Source organism: Lathyrus oleraceus, chromosome 5 (assembly GCF_024323335.1).
Source record: "Lathyrus oleraceus cultivar Zhongwan6 chromosome 5, CAAS_Psat_ZW6_1.0, whole genome shotgun sequence".
Classification (NCBI taxonomy): domain Eukaryota; kingdom Viridiplantae; phylum Streptophyta; class Magnoliopsida; order Fabales; family Fabaceae; genus Lathyrus; species Lathyrus oleraceus.
This window is the reverse complement of record NC_066583.1, coordinates 27,222,412-27,237,468: the sequence shown is the minus strand read 5'-3', so window position 1 is coordinate 27,237,468 and position 15,057 is coordinate 27,222,412. Positions and strand designations below refer to the sequence as shown.

At 31.2% G+C, this 15,057-nt stretch overlaps 2 protein-coding genes across 2 annotated transcripts; both read left to right on the top strand.

Annotated features, from left to right (window-relative positions):
• The first annotated feature begins 4,468 nt into the window (after window positions 1–4,468).
• On the top strand, window positions 4,469–7,026 carry LOC127078540 (uncharacterized). Its single transcript, XM_051018988.1, has 3 exons — window positions 4,469–5,929; window positions 5,988–6,878; window positions 7,018–7,026. The coding sequence occupies exons 1-3, from the start codon at window positions 4,469–4,471 to the stop codon at window positions 7,024–7,026; spliced, it is 2,361 nt and encodes a 786-aa protein (XP_050874945.1).
• Window positions 7,027–11,221: 4,195 nt separating this feature from the next.
• LOC127087039 (probable F-box protein At1g44080) lies at window positions 11,222–12,347 on the top strand. The gene has a single exon (XM_051027880.1). It carries the CDS (start codon window positions 11,236–11,238, stop codon window positions 12,247–12,249), a length of 1,014 nt encoding a protein of 337 aa, XP_050883837.1. The 5' UTR covers window positions 11,222–11,235; the 3' UTR covers window positions 12,250–12,347.
• The last annotated feature ends 2,710 nt before the right edge of the window (window positions 12,348–15,057 follow it).

Genomic DNA, 15,057 nt, shown 5'->3' with positions numbered 1-15,057 from the left:
CATAGATCGAGGTTGAAAGTATCACCGCCAAAACGACTAATCGTAAGACAGTAATACTTTCAAGGGATCTCATCTGAGTGGGGTTCTCGCATCAACCTAACGAGTCCGATGTCTCGCAGGTCAATACTACACAACCACCATCCTAACTTAAGTTTTTCTCATAGCTCGGGTATAAAGCTTTTCCTCACACAAATGCCAATAGTTCAGAAAGTTCCAATGATACCATATATTAATAATACAGTAATTGGAAATACAGATAATAAAGGCATATATAGATAAAATAAATCAGAAGTAAACAAACAAATAAAAGCAAAAACTCAAACACAAAACAAACTAAATTAGGGTTGACTCGCTTAGGAGAACTTTCTTCCCCAGCAGAGTCGCCAGCTGTCGCGGCGCGAAAAATACCCGAGCGTAAGGAACGCTCGAAATATACACAAAACAGAGTCGCCACCGAAAATTATTTATTCCCAAAGAGGGAAAGGGGAAATATCGATAAAAACCATGAAAACAAAAAGAGAAATGGTCGTCGCAACCAAATCGGGTTCGGGAGTCGGTTATGCAAGGGGAAGGTATTAGCACCCCTCACATCCATCGTACTCGATGGGACCCATTTAGCTAGTTTCGTGTTAGAGTGTTGGCTTGATATCGTTTGTGATCTTCTACTTATTGGGTGAGAAAAGAGAAAGAAAGAAAGGAAAGACTTAGGGTTTTTAATATTAATGTGCCTGACAAGATTTCGCAATCCTGCTCCTACGTATCTCCAGGTGCTATGAAGAACTCAAGGCATACGTAGTTCTACCCAAAGAGAACTACTGGGTGGATTGCTTTTAAAGAGAGTGATGCTTGGATCACATTTGAGCGATTAAACCTTTACTTGCTGCTCACTCTTGGAGGCTGAAGTCTTTGTTTGTTTCACATCAAAATAGATATTGCATACTCTTTTCTGAAAATGTTTTCGGGGTCGCACGAGGGCGGAAAACAAGTTTGATAAGTGTGAGTTGATTTTAAGCGGAGACAGACATTCAAGCAGGGAGCTCTACTGCAATACTCGAATGCCTGAAAAGGAAGAGGCCTAAGCCCAATCACTCTCTTTTTATCCAAAAGTTTATTATGAAAATGTGTGGCAAATTAGGTCAAGGTTCATTAACGGAAGACGATTAATCAAACAGAGAGCTCTACAGCAGTGTCCAAATAATCGGGAAAGAGAAGGTCGATACCCAATCAATCTTTTTCTTCTATAAGAGAAATGACCTAATTCTGGTAATTATTGTATTTTAATATGGAAGACGAATGTTTGAACATTGAGCTCTACAGCAGTATCCTAACATTCGAAACAGAGAAAGTCTAAACTTAATCAGTTTCTTCCATTTTTATTGTGAAAAGATTTTTAAACAGGGGGACGACTTGACTTTGGATCAAGTGTCTCAAGTTGACTTATGAAAATAATTTGGATGTGGCGGGGGTATATTTGACTTTGTAATCAATTTTGCATTTGATTTAGAAAAAAAAAGACTCGACGTTGGATCGAGTGTTTGTTTTTTTATTCTTTTCTGAAAAAGGTTGATTTTAATCTTGGAATTAACAATCAACTGATACAATGAAGTAAATGAAAGCGATAAATTTATTACATGCTTACGGGAATGGGGGTACAATTTATCGAATGGGGATACAACACAATAACTAAATCATACAAGTTTTGAAAGACATTTGAAGAAATAAAAGAATCTCGTTGTGAGAAGGCCCAAGAGAAAGCCACGGGACTCGAAGTAAAAATCAAAAGTTTAAATTGAATTTTTAACTTTAAATTGTTACGCATTTGTGAAAAACCCAACGGAGAAAAAATAAATCAATTTTTATATTTAAATAAATAATTTAATCAATAACTAAATATGACAATAATAGTAAAAAAAATCAATGATTATAACAAAGCAATAATGAAAATAAAAATAATAACAAATAATAATAATTATAACAACAATAAAAATTATAAATAACAATAATAAATCAATAATAATAATTAACATTAATAATAATAATAATAATCAACGGTAAGTAATAATAATAAGCAAAAAAATAAAAATAATAATAATAATAATAATAAATGATAATAAGAATAATTATTAATAATAATTAACAATAATAAATAAATAAATAACAAAATTAATATTTAAAATTTGTTAGAACAAAAAGTAAACAGCTAATAATGATTAACAATAGTAATAAAAATAAATAATAATGACTATAACAATAGTTATAATTATAGTAAATAACTAACCATAAACAGTAATAATCATAATTATTAATAATAATATAAAATAATAATAATAAATAATAAATTTAATAATTAATTATAATAATTAACCATAATAAAAAATTAATAACTAGTAAAGATAGATGGTTATTAATAATAATAAAATTGGTAATAAATAAAAATAATAATAATAATAAAAAACAATAGTAACAATTTAATATGATAAAAAAAATAAAATTAAAATAAATAAATAAAAAACGATTAATGGGGGAGCATCCAGCCAGCTATAGCATGAGAAATTTTTTAACTCCCCATCCACTGACTGACACGTGGCAGGGGATGAAAAATTGCAAAATAAAATAAAAAAAATCCTCCTTCATCTAGAAACATGCTGGTTTGAAACAAAACAAACAGAGAAAACCATTTCTCTACTTTCTCTCTCATGATCCTTCCACTCCCACTTGTTCATTCCTATCTTCTCTTTTTCTTTCAAACTTACATATTCAAGAAAATAAAATAAAAAGCAAAATTTCTAAAAATCAAAAGAAACCTCCACAAACTTCAGATAATATTTAAACAAACTGGAAAGCAAAGAAAAAGCTACCAATAGAGACTTCGTGGCGGTCGACGACGGTTTGTCGTATGTCTCGGTCGTTCGAAATTTCACGGTGTGGAGAGGGATAAGAAATGAGAGTTAAGTTGTTTTGGGATGGATTGATGGAAGGTTAAGTGATAATGGAGACATTGTTGTGTGAGATTTGTAGAAGATAAAAATATGTTTTTTGTGATAAATTATTAATGTTTGATTTTAGTGTGGTGTTGGTTATGGGTGTAGTTTGAGTGATTTGAATGGTGAAGAAGATTAAGGTTCTGTGTGTTTTAGCATAAGGAGTTAAGATGTGATTTTTTTTTTTATGATGGTGAGATGTTTTTTTTGAGAGGAAGAAATTATGTTTTTAAAACTTGTAGTATGGAAAGTGAAAGTGTGATGAATGGACAGAGTTTTATGAGAGAGATAGTATTTCTCAAAACCAACTTTTCTATTCTTTCTTTCTTTTTCGTACATCCTTTTTTCTTTTTTTCTTTTTTTTGGTTACTACTCCCTTTTCCATAAATAATGAAAAGAAAGAAAAATAATAATAATATAAAACAAGAATTTTCATAGCCACACACTTGCGTGCCATGTGTCAAAATTTCCCTGGATCTACGTTTTCTTCTTTAGGAACACTCATGTGTAGTAGCTTTTTTTACAAAATTTAAAATAAATCATTGTAGACAATTGTATAATAAAAATAAGTATGAAAGTTTAAAAAGTAAAAAAATAAAATTCAAACAAGACTTAGTTAAACTAAATAAAATCGAAATGAAAAATAGAAAAATCTAATTAATTATTATGACTATTTAGACAAAGAAATAAAAATAAACGGATTTAAGATGAACAAAAGTCGAACGCAAAAATTCCTGGAAAAAAAAAATGAGTGCATCAAACTGATCAACGCGGAATAAATTTCTCGAAAACACACACGTTTTGATCAAATTTTGAAATAAAAACTAACCGGTTAAAACACTCAGGCTAATTAAAATGCGATTGAGAAAAGTAGTCAAAAAAATTAAAATGAGCACATCAGGTTAAACTACATGAAACGTAGATTAATAAGATGATGTATGGAAGCTCCATTTTAAAATTTGTTGCTTGCTAATTTGATGTACAGTTGAGAAACGATTTGATTGGTCTGTCTGTAGATCCAAGAAATTATTCCAAGCGAAATTTCGAGCACTTGTGCGAAACAAAAATGCATATTGTGACATATAAAAAATGCAAATGGCATGTGAATGCATTGAATTGCTGATTGAATAATCGTGAACAGACAATCAGATGTAAATGAATCGCCCTTGGACCATTTACCTCTAATTCTCAATCACAATTAAATTCTACCCAGATTCAGATGACAAAAATACTCTTGATTGTCACCTTCTGAACCTCTGAAATATGATGCAATAAAAATAAGCGATGCAACGAGATTGAGAAATCAAGTCCTTTGACTTCTTAATCAATAGACGACTGAATGAGTATTATCAAAGTCAGATAAAATGTCAGAATTCCTGACTTTTTACCTGAACCCTGATGAATGCTTTAAACTGATGAAATACACGACAAAAATGGATTGATTTATGCTGGTGATGCGAGTGAAAACTCAGGGTAAAATTTAGGGTATGACAGATAGGTCTGTCGATAATAGATGGGTGGTTCCTTATAACCCTTGGTTACTGTTAAAGTATGACTGTCACATCAATGTAGAGATTTGCAGTAGCATTAAAAGTATCAAGTATCTATACAAATATGTGTACAAGGGCCCTGATCGTGTGGCTATGGAGGTTCATAAAGGATCATACATGGATGAAGTTCAGCAATATGTTGATACAAGATGGATTTGTGCTCCCGAGGCATTATGGAAAATATTTCGATTCACTCTTTACCGATTATATCCTTCGGTTGAAAGATTACATATCCACTTTCCGAACCGCCATCAAGTGCGCTTTTATGATCATCAGCAAATTGCAGATGTCTTAAATAATGAACGCAACTCCAAAACAATGCTCACACAATTCTTTGCATTGAATCTACGAGATCCACACGCAAGAAAGTATCTGTATAGAGAGATTCCAGAGCATTATTGTTGGAACAAGTGGGATATGGAATGGCATCATAGGCGATCAACAAGAAAAGTTATCGGGAGAATCTATACGGTATCACCTTCGGAGGGAGATAAGTTTTACTTGCGACTGTTGTTATTTCATGTCACAGGTCCAACCAGTTGGGAATATCTTCTTACAAATAATGGCATGACTTTCAGTACATTCAAAAAATCAGCCGAGGATAGGGGATTTCTAGAGACTGATCATAGTATTCGTGATTGTTTGGTTAAGGTTACGAGTCTCCGAATGCCATATGCTTTACGAAGGTTATTCGTGACGATTTTAATATTTTGTGAACCTACTGATGTTAGAGGCCTTTGGAATGAGTTTTTTACACATATGGTAGAGGATTATCAAATAGCTAACAATGCTGTGGAATCAGACTTAACTAATATGTTGTTGAAGGACTTGAATGAACTCTTAAACCTGCACGGTAAAAAGATTGAAGATTATGATCTCCCATCTTTACCCCCTAATGCAATAGACAGAGGTGCAGTTCCAAGTATCATACAAGACGAGTTAGCGATCGATATCTCCCATGAAGATATTGAATCTATTGCTAAGTTAAATAATGATCAAATGATTGCATTCAACACCATTATGAATGTAATTGTTCAAAAACACAGTGGGGTATTTTTTGTTGATGGTCCAGGAGGAATAGGTAAAACATTCCTTTATAGAACATTAATGGTAAGTTTAAGAAGTAGAGGAGAAATTGTCTTAGCAACTGCATCATCTGGTATAGCTGCAACATTGTTACCTGGTGGTAGGACTGCACACTCTCGATTTAAGATACCTATTGATATTCAACCGAGTTCCATTTGTGGTATTCAAAAGCAAAAGGATCTTGCAAATCTCATTAGAGTTGTTGCCGCAATAATTTGGGATGAAGCACCAATGACAAACAAAAATTGTTTGGAAGCCTTAGATCGATCATTACAAGACATTTGTAGCAACAATGCTCCATTTGGTGGAAAAGTTCTGATCATGGGGAGGGATTTTCGTCAAGTTCTTCCTATTGTAATGTATTGTTCAGTCTCATTTATGGAATCATACCAAGATTTTGCATTTGCGTCAAAATATGCGATCATTGCATGATCAAGAGTTTGCAGAATTTCTTATTCGCATTGGTGATGGTGTTGAACCTACCAAACCAGATGACATGGTGAGGTTACCTTTACATATTGCAATCCCATGGGAAGGTGAACATTCCATACAAGTACTTATCCAACATATTTTTCCTAATTTAGAATTGCATGGTTGGGATGCCCCATATATGGTACAAAGAGCTATTTTGACACCAACAAATGATGATGTCCAGAAATTGAATGATATGATTATCGATCGGTTTCCAGGAGAAGAACATAATTTGTTATCGTTTGACGAGGTTGAAGGAGATAATCATAATTTATACCAGCAAGAATTCTTAAACTTAATTGCACAAGGTAGTTTGCCACCACATATTCTAAAGATAAAAAAGGATGCACCATTGATGTTGTTACGAAATCTAGATCCTAGATATGGATTGTGTAATGGGACCCGGTTATTATGTCGTGGTTTATTTATGAATATGTTGGATGTGGAAATCTTGACAGGGAGCAACGTAGAAAAACGTGCTTTTTTGCCTAGAATTAAAATAAAAACATCTGTAAGTGATGGACTGTCTTTTGTCCTTAGTAGAAAGCAGTTTCCTATGCGACTAAGTTTTGCAATTACAATAAATAAATCACAAGGACAAACCATTCCAAATTTTGGAATATATCTTCCACGACATGTTTTTAGTCATGGACAGTTATATGTGGCTTTATCCAGGGATGTTTCACATATTACAACAAGAGTTTTAACCAGGGAAGGAAAATTGAAAGGAGAAGATGGTGACTACACAAAAAATGTAGTCTACAAACAAATTCTTTTATCGCACCCGCAGGTATTTATTAAGTACATTGAAAAAATTGCTCACATGTTGATTCCCATTTTGGTTACACGACATACCAAGCTTATATTGTATTATTTATATCATAGATAGATAATAACTAAATATAATTTTCTTTTGCTTTAATATACAGTCAAACTAGAACACGGTGAAATCTTTCAATTATGTAAGGAGTTGAGACGAAAGAATGTTGAAACTTGCTTCGACATGAAAGTAAGTTATACATAATCATTTATTTTGTGCTTTTATGTTAGATATAAATGGGGTGATAGTTATTCTCACTATTCTTATGCAATAAATTTTAGATAACAGACTTTGAAGATAAATGGAACACATGGAAGGATGAACAAAGTATTTCATCCATCGGCAAACTCGACAATAAGGTGTATTTATCTTTTCCGTAATACGTATAAAAAAAATTATAAAGATTTATCACTCTTTCAGTAACATTTTTATCATCCTCATTGAAACAGGTCAAACGTTTGAAAATTTACTCCATCGGTTGGAGCTCCACAGTGATAACAGATAAAACACAACTTTAGAAAATGGTGAAAAGAGAAATAATATCTCAAAGGATGGAGAGGTTTTTATTTAATTCATTTAAGAATATATTTACTCTAGATTATTTTTGAATGCATGAATTTAACTGCTATTTGTGGTTTATGTAAATAAAACCATATATATTTACTAAGTCCATTGTTTTCCTTATTTACCAGAAATCCAGGTAATTCAGAAACAAGTCATAATTATTGTTCTACCAAATCTAGACTAAAACAAAGTATCTCCATTCTTCAGGTATTATTTGTGTCGCAATAAACCATATTATATTCAAACGAGTCAAGTGTTCTGAATGTATTTTTTTTATAATATGACATTTCGTCATGTATTTGTAATTTTTTAAATCTCAAGAGCGCATTGATAAATGGATGTACGAAGAATTGATTCAAATCTTTATAAGGGAAGCAAAAGCTATATTACACTACTTACTATTAATTTTACTATCTTTTTCTCTAAAAAAATTCTAATTTAAGAGTCTTACATTTTTTCTTTACTACGGAAAACAATTGCAGGGAAAAAGAAAATACTTCGAATAGAGATTTCATGTTCGACATTCCTCTTAAAGAACGTCATTGATTACACAGTATCAATATTACTTTGCATGTTTCCATATAATTTTGAATATCTTTATTTAGCATTTTCAAAATGTAATAATATTATTTTTAATGCGACCTACCGTAGAAACCTCATAAAAAGAAAAATAAATATTTATTTTTCTCTGTTGTGCGCATTAAAAAAAGCGGGCAGACGGGCACGGGAGTGTCCGTCTGAACGCTAGTAACAATAATATAACTTAATATTAATATGTAAAAAAAATAAAAATAATACTAATATTAATATATTCCCATTTAACTAATAACGTTATTATAATATATTATATCCCTACTATTAAAACAAATAATCATCATAATTATTATTTTTTACTAATGTGTTTTAATAAGACAAAATGTCTTAGTTACCAATGGTAATATCTGTCTGACATAACTCCACAAATTATTACGTTTTAAGCAATATTTCTGAATTAAAACGAATCCCTAAGAGGGACTACAAAAGTCAAATGATCCTCCTTTGACTTTTTAGCTTATTGGGGTTGACCATATGCCTTATAAAGGGCCAAGAGCATGTCAATCACCTAGACTCTAAGTCATTGTTAAACTCCTGATTTGCTTAAACATTTTATTTTAATATTTTGAGTATTAAAAAAAAATTCCCCTTGATTTTTAACAAAAAAAATGAGAGGTATGTGGCATTTTGGTTGAAACATATTTTGTTGTTTTTTTATTTAAAAAGAAACAGATTTTACCTCGGCTTTGAGTACCAACCGAGGTAAATATAACCGTGTTTATTCAGTTTCTTCAGCGTCCTTAAACAAATCTTCGTCGTCCATTTAATGAGTATCAACGCTCAGGACACTATCATTAGTGGTCCTCCTGAAATCTAAAACTTTTATTATAAAAGTATTCTGAATATTAAAATTTGATAGTAGTGAATCCACAAGAAACTCAAGCGTTTTTGTGAAATCCTATATGTTTAATCATAGCGCCAAAGATTTATGCGATGAATTGCAAGTTCAGAACAAAAAAATCAGTTCAAAGATTTGTGTTCTAACATAATCTCTTAATTGAATATTTATTTTATTTATGTAACATTTTTTTGTTTTATATCAAACATTTGATCTTCCTCAAGATCAATGAAACAAGGATCCCCAACATTTGCTCTTCTCCAAGAGATTTAGCATTTGTTCTTAACCGACAACGATGACGATGAAGAACAAAACTTTTACTTGAATATTTTGTTATTAAACCAAGAGGTATATATATATATATATATATATATATATATATATATATATATATATATATATATATATCTTTTCACTCAATTTTGTTATTAAACCAAGAGGTTTTCGAAAATATAAAAAAACTATTGTTGAGATTCAAACTCATGACCATTTAAACTAACTCCTCAGTTATTTTTAAACCGTGAGTAAAGTTCCCACTTTTCATGTTATCATTCGTTACCTTGATATTATAACTAAGGTGAAATTAATTTTGTGTCCGACATGACATATGTTATTTGTTATAGTAAGAGTGTTGAAACAAAATCTCTAATAGTTAGAGAAAGCTATATAAATCTTCTTCTCTATTGAACTTCATATTTGGAAAATGCTTATGAAAGAGAGCTAGAACAAAGGTGTTGATGATTTACGTTATAATGTAATACGGTAAAATAAGAAACACATATTTCTAAACTCATTCATTTATATCGAAATGTTTTAGGGTTTCAATTACTCTTATTTCTGACCCATACTTCGCCAGGTATATTAGAAATAAAACTACATTTTTTTACAATAATTGATATTTAAATTTTTATTTGCATATAAAATTATCTTGTAGGTCATTTAGATTATGTATGCAATTATACTATTAATTTTTTAATGTGAAAGACAATAAATCAAAAAAAAAATTACTATGATAATTTAAAATGTATAAATTTAAAGAAAGGAGTATTAATTAATAAAATAATATTATTAAATACTTCTTTGTAAATTACATTTAATGTTGTATCTATATGTTCACATTCATTATTAGTCACCAATATCTTCAAAGTAACCTTTGATATGGCAATATATAGTTGGGTTAGAAAATTTGTTGTATTAGATATACTCCAACATGTTTAAGTCTTTACTTTTATTGATAGTCATTGCAAATGAAATAACCAAAGAAAATTGACATTCTTGAAATTTGAAAGATATTCTTTTATTAGAAGGAGTCAATGATAATCTTGGGATATAAAATCATTCACTAATATTAATAGTCATTAATATATTACCAAAATAAAAAAATTTAAACTCATATATCACAATCATTTTTTTAAAATATATTTTACCTTCATACATGTGAAGCTTCAGGTTTAAGGATTTTGTGTTCGTCAACTTGATTTAAGAATGCATAAAGAGATTTAATATGAAAGAATTCAAGTAAGAGTGAATTGGATGAAATTAAAGTTCCTCTTCGTCATTTAATTGTCTATATTATGGTTATATAGACAAATTATTTAGTCGTGAAAAATTATAAATTTTATCTTATAAATTTATAGTATTTTTTTAGTCAATCACCTCAAATATATAAATTGTATAGTCTTTTACACTCTATATCACTTTTTGAGTCATTCATCCAATCTAATTTAAATTATTTAAATAAAATATATTTATTCTTATTTATAAATGTCAATTCTTTATATTAATTCAAAATTAATAAAAAATAATTTTATATATCATAAAATATATAAAGAAATAATTAAATCATTCTTATTTTTAATATTGTAGCTTAATATTCTATTATTATTACTATTATTAATTACTAATGTAGAGTCAATTTAATAAAAAATATTATTATTAGCTAAATATTATATTATTATTATTCTTCTTATTATTATTATTATTATTACTATTATTATTATTATTATTATTATTAATAGTGATGGTTGAATATTATTATTATTATTTATTCTTAACGTTGGATCAAGTAAATAACATGATTACACGTGAATAGGGGTTTTGTTAAAAGTTCTATCATGATGGCACGTGAATAGGGTTGCCAACCTGAATGTATATATATAAATATTAATATTAAGATATTAAGATTAACCTATGTTTACGGTTTCTCTTATCATATTTAGGGTTTAGACATTATAAAGGGTTTCTCTTGTGAACAAGTTTCTAAACAGAATCATCCTATTCAATTTTTTCTCCATCATGATGATGAATAGTAGAACAAATGAAGGAAAAAGAATGGGCGTAGCTGAATTACCACAGGAAATCATTGAATTGATATCCAAAAGGTTGACTATCTACTCCGACTATCTCCGATTCCGATGCGTATGTCGCACCTGGAATTCCTCTCTTCCCAAAACCCCTCTCCATCTACCACCTCAACTCCCATGGCTCATGCTTTCTCACAATTCCTTCTTCGACCTCACCGCCAACAAACTCCACCTCCTCAATCTCCCTCTATCTCGTATCTGCGGTTCTTCTTTTGGCTGGCTCGTCATTCTCCACCAAATCTCTGAGATTCGTCTTCTCAACCCTATAACACAAGTCACACTTTCTCTTCCTTCTCTCTACACTTTGCCAGAGTTGGTTAGAAAGCATTTGGATCATAATAATAACCGTTTCCTTAACAAAGTTGTCTTGTCGTCTAGCCCTTCGCGTAGCGACGACTTTGCTGCATTGGCCATTCTTAATCCTAGTGAGTTAGCATTCTGTAAAAAAAGCTACGATTCTTGGTTTCTCTTTAGTGTGAATGAAAATCACCTATGGATGGATGTTGTATCCAAAAACGGTTTGTTTTATGCTGTGAGCTCAGAAGGAATGATAGCGGTGTGTGATGTTGAAGGCTCTAAAGTCTCCATTATTAAGACGACAGACTCTATCAATTTATGGAATGCAATTTACTATGCTGTGTTTTCCGGGGAGGACATGTTGTTGGTTTATCGGTATTTACTAAAGAAAAATGTATCTCAGACAGAAAGGTTTCGAATTTTAAAGATGAATTGGAATGTGCTAAAGTGGGAAGAAATTCATAGTTTGGGCGAAAACATGTTGTTTGTAGGGCAAAAGTCTTGTGTTTCTTTTTCTGCTGCTGATTTTGTTGGATGTCGTCGAAATTGTATCTATTCTGTTAGGAAAGATGATATTAGCATCTTTAGTTTATCAAATAACAGCATTGAGTTATGGCCCCATTATCCACTAAATATAGATCGTAGTTTGGGATGTCCAATTTGGATTACACCAAATCCGGGATGACCGAAAAATTGTCTTGTTTAACACTTTGCTTACTATTATAATATATTGACTATAGCTTAAATACTTTGGTTTGTGTTCTCTTTTTTAATGGTAATGACTTTGAGAGATCTAGGTTGCAGCATAGCAAGATTATGGTGTTATTGCACTAATCTTGCTTACTTTAAACACACTAACATAGCGTGTATACGTGTGTGTTTGTGTGATATTCTTTTATATACTAAAATATGTTATTCTTGTCTCTCATTGGTGTTTTATTAAAGGAGTTTCAATTAATCGATGATGAACAAGTTAAAACACATATATTCTTATATATTCTTTTATGCGGGGTGGTTCTATTTTTTTTTAAAGATTCAGGACAAATAATAAAAATGGATCTCTAATAAAAATTATAATTTTTTAAAAATGAATAACTTTTTATTACTCAAATAAAAAAATGTTATTGTATTCACTTTATTAAATTCTTGTATTCGTCAGCATTGACATTAGTTATAACTACTTCCTTATCTAATTCAAACACAACGAAAACAAACAGTATTAGGATCAACCTTGATATAAACATTTTCACAAGTGATAATTATCAAATTAAGATTATAAACTAACTATGGTAAAAAAATTTAGACAAGAGAATATTTTTACATAAGCAAGAACCATGCAATGATCAAACCTAAAAATGTATAACAAGGAAAATTGAATCCACAACCTTTACAACCATGTTTAAAAATCAATCTTCTATTGTTTGGTCAATGACAAACTCATATTTATTTTCATTTAATAATTTATTTAATAGATAATTAAATATATATTTCTCTTATTTTAAAACAAAATGAGACCCCTTAATTTGGAGGGCTAAGGACCTTCTTGCCCTTGCTCAGGGTCGGTCCTGCTCTTATGTTGTGGGAATAATATTTGTAGCAGATATAGAAAATATAATATTAAGTGAAATCTTTGTATATGCTTCTCAAGAGTTTAAATGTCAATATTATTTAAAAAATAATGTCATGAAATTGCATGTTGAATTGTAACTCCTTGTGTTGAAGCAGGTAGTGTTCGACATAAACAAGGATGTGTCGAAACATGTATTTTGCGTCGAGTTGTATTAGATGTTGAAGTGTCGAAGCAGGTTGTTTGACACAGGATTTCCACTTAGACTAAAAATAGGTATTTTTGGTCTTTGTAATTTTTGGGTTTTAACTTAGGGAGCAAGCTAGCTCAATTATAAATAGATGGAGTAACCCATATTTTCATAACAATCTTATAATCACTTGCAGTTGCAAGTTGTGGGTAGAGAGACTCTGCAGAAATCATCTTCTTCTCCAATTTTTGTCAAACTCTAATCTTCTTTCTTATTCAATTTTCTTTTCTTGTTTTCATCATCATTGTGCAACGATACAATCCTTCAACCATTGTTGATTGATTTACACTACTAGAAAAACTGTTTTTAGCGTCGGCCATTTACAGACGCTAACGGTGAAAAAACAGACACTAATATGGGGTTAGCGTCAGTTTAGCGTCGGTGTCGGGCCTTGAATAAAAGTTGCGAAGCTACTGTGTAACGTCGGCTAAAGATACACCGACGCTACGTAGCCTCGGGGAGACGGAGGCTAAAGCGGACACTAATGGAACCGACGCTATGTTGTTTCAAAACCATGAAAAGTCAATATTATGTTTAGCGTTGGCCGGTCCGACTCTAAAGTCAACAAAAAAAGTCAACAGATAGCGTCCGTGTCACCGACCCTAAAGTCAACATAGAAAAGTCTATACTAATATTTAGCCTTGCATACACCGACTCTAAAGTCAACAAAAAAGGACAATAACGGGTTGCAACATGACAACCTCACTCGAACAAATTTTTTCAATCCACAATATCATATTTATGGTAAAACATTTGGAAACAATTTTAAACATTCGTGAAAGTAACTACAAAAGTTCTACCCACATTAACTTTCAAAAAACATACACAAAAAGTAATCACATCCGAGATTAATTCGTTCTACTAAAAGTACAAGATCAATCTTCATCTAATGATTGATCATCCAAATCGTCATCATAATGATGAGAATGTGATACAAAAGTTGAAGTGTCAAATTTCTTCATCATAAATTCCTTCCAAGCATTCATCTCCCTCTCCATCCTTTGTGCAGTCTCGGTAGCAGCTTTTGCAGCCTCGGTAGCAGCTCGCATTGCTTCGTTAGCCTCTTGTAATTGGGTCGTTGCAGCCTCGGCAATTTGTTCAGCTCTAATTCTAGCTGCTCTTTCAGCTTCTAATGACATCCCAAACATAGAGTGTTGAGGAGTTTGAGATTGTTGGGTAAAACTTTTTGATCCACGTTTTAGATTAATAGCTAAATCTGCAGCGCCATAAACCCGACCACGGTTACGGCCCCCAGCAGCCTCTGTCCATAGCTGATTTACACGCTCTCCATCTAACACCTGAACAACCTCTCCATTCCCTTCTTCAGTTGGCTGAAGTTCTGCATCAAACTTCTCTTTAAAAGTCTTCTGCATAACACAACATTATAATGCTAAGTTAGTGCTCTGTTAAGAATTTAGAGATGATATGTTGGTTAGAAGTTAGTGCTCTGTTAAGAATTGTTAGAATTTGTTAAATGTTGTTAAAAGGTTGAATCAGTTAACTATTTATAATGCTAAGTTTGTTTGAGTTACATAGTTAGTAATAGTTAGTTTCCTAATTGATTTTTCAACCTGCGTTTCAATTTCATAAAAACTGCAGCAACAACAACTTAACCAAATTTGTTCAATCACATTCATTTCCTAATTGATTCAATAACTTCGTAATTCAATAAAATG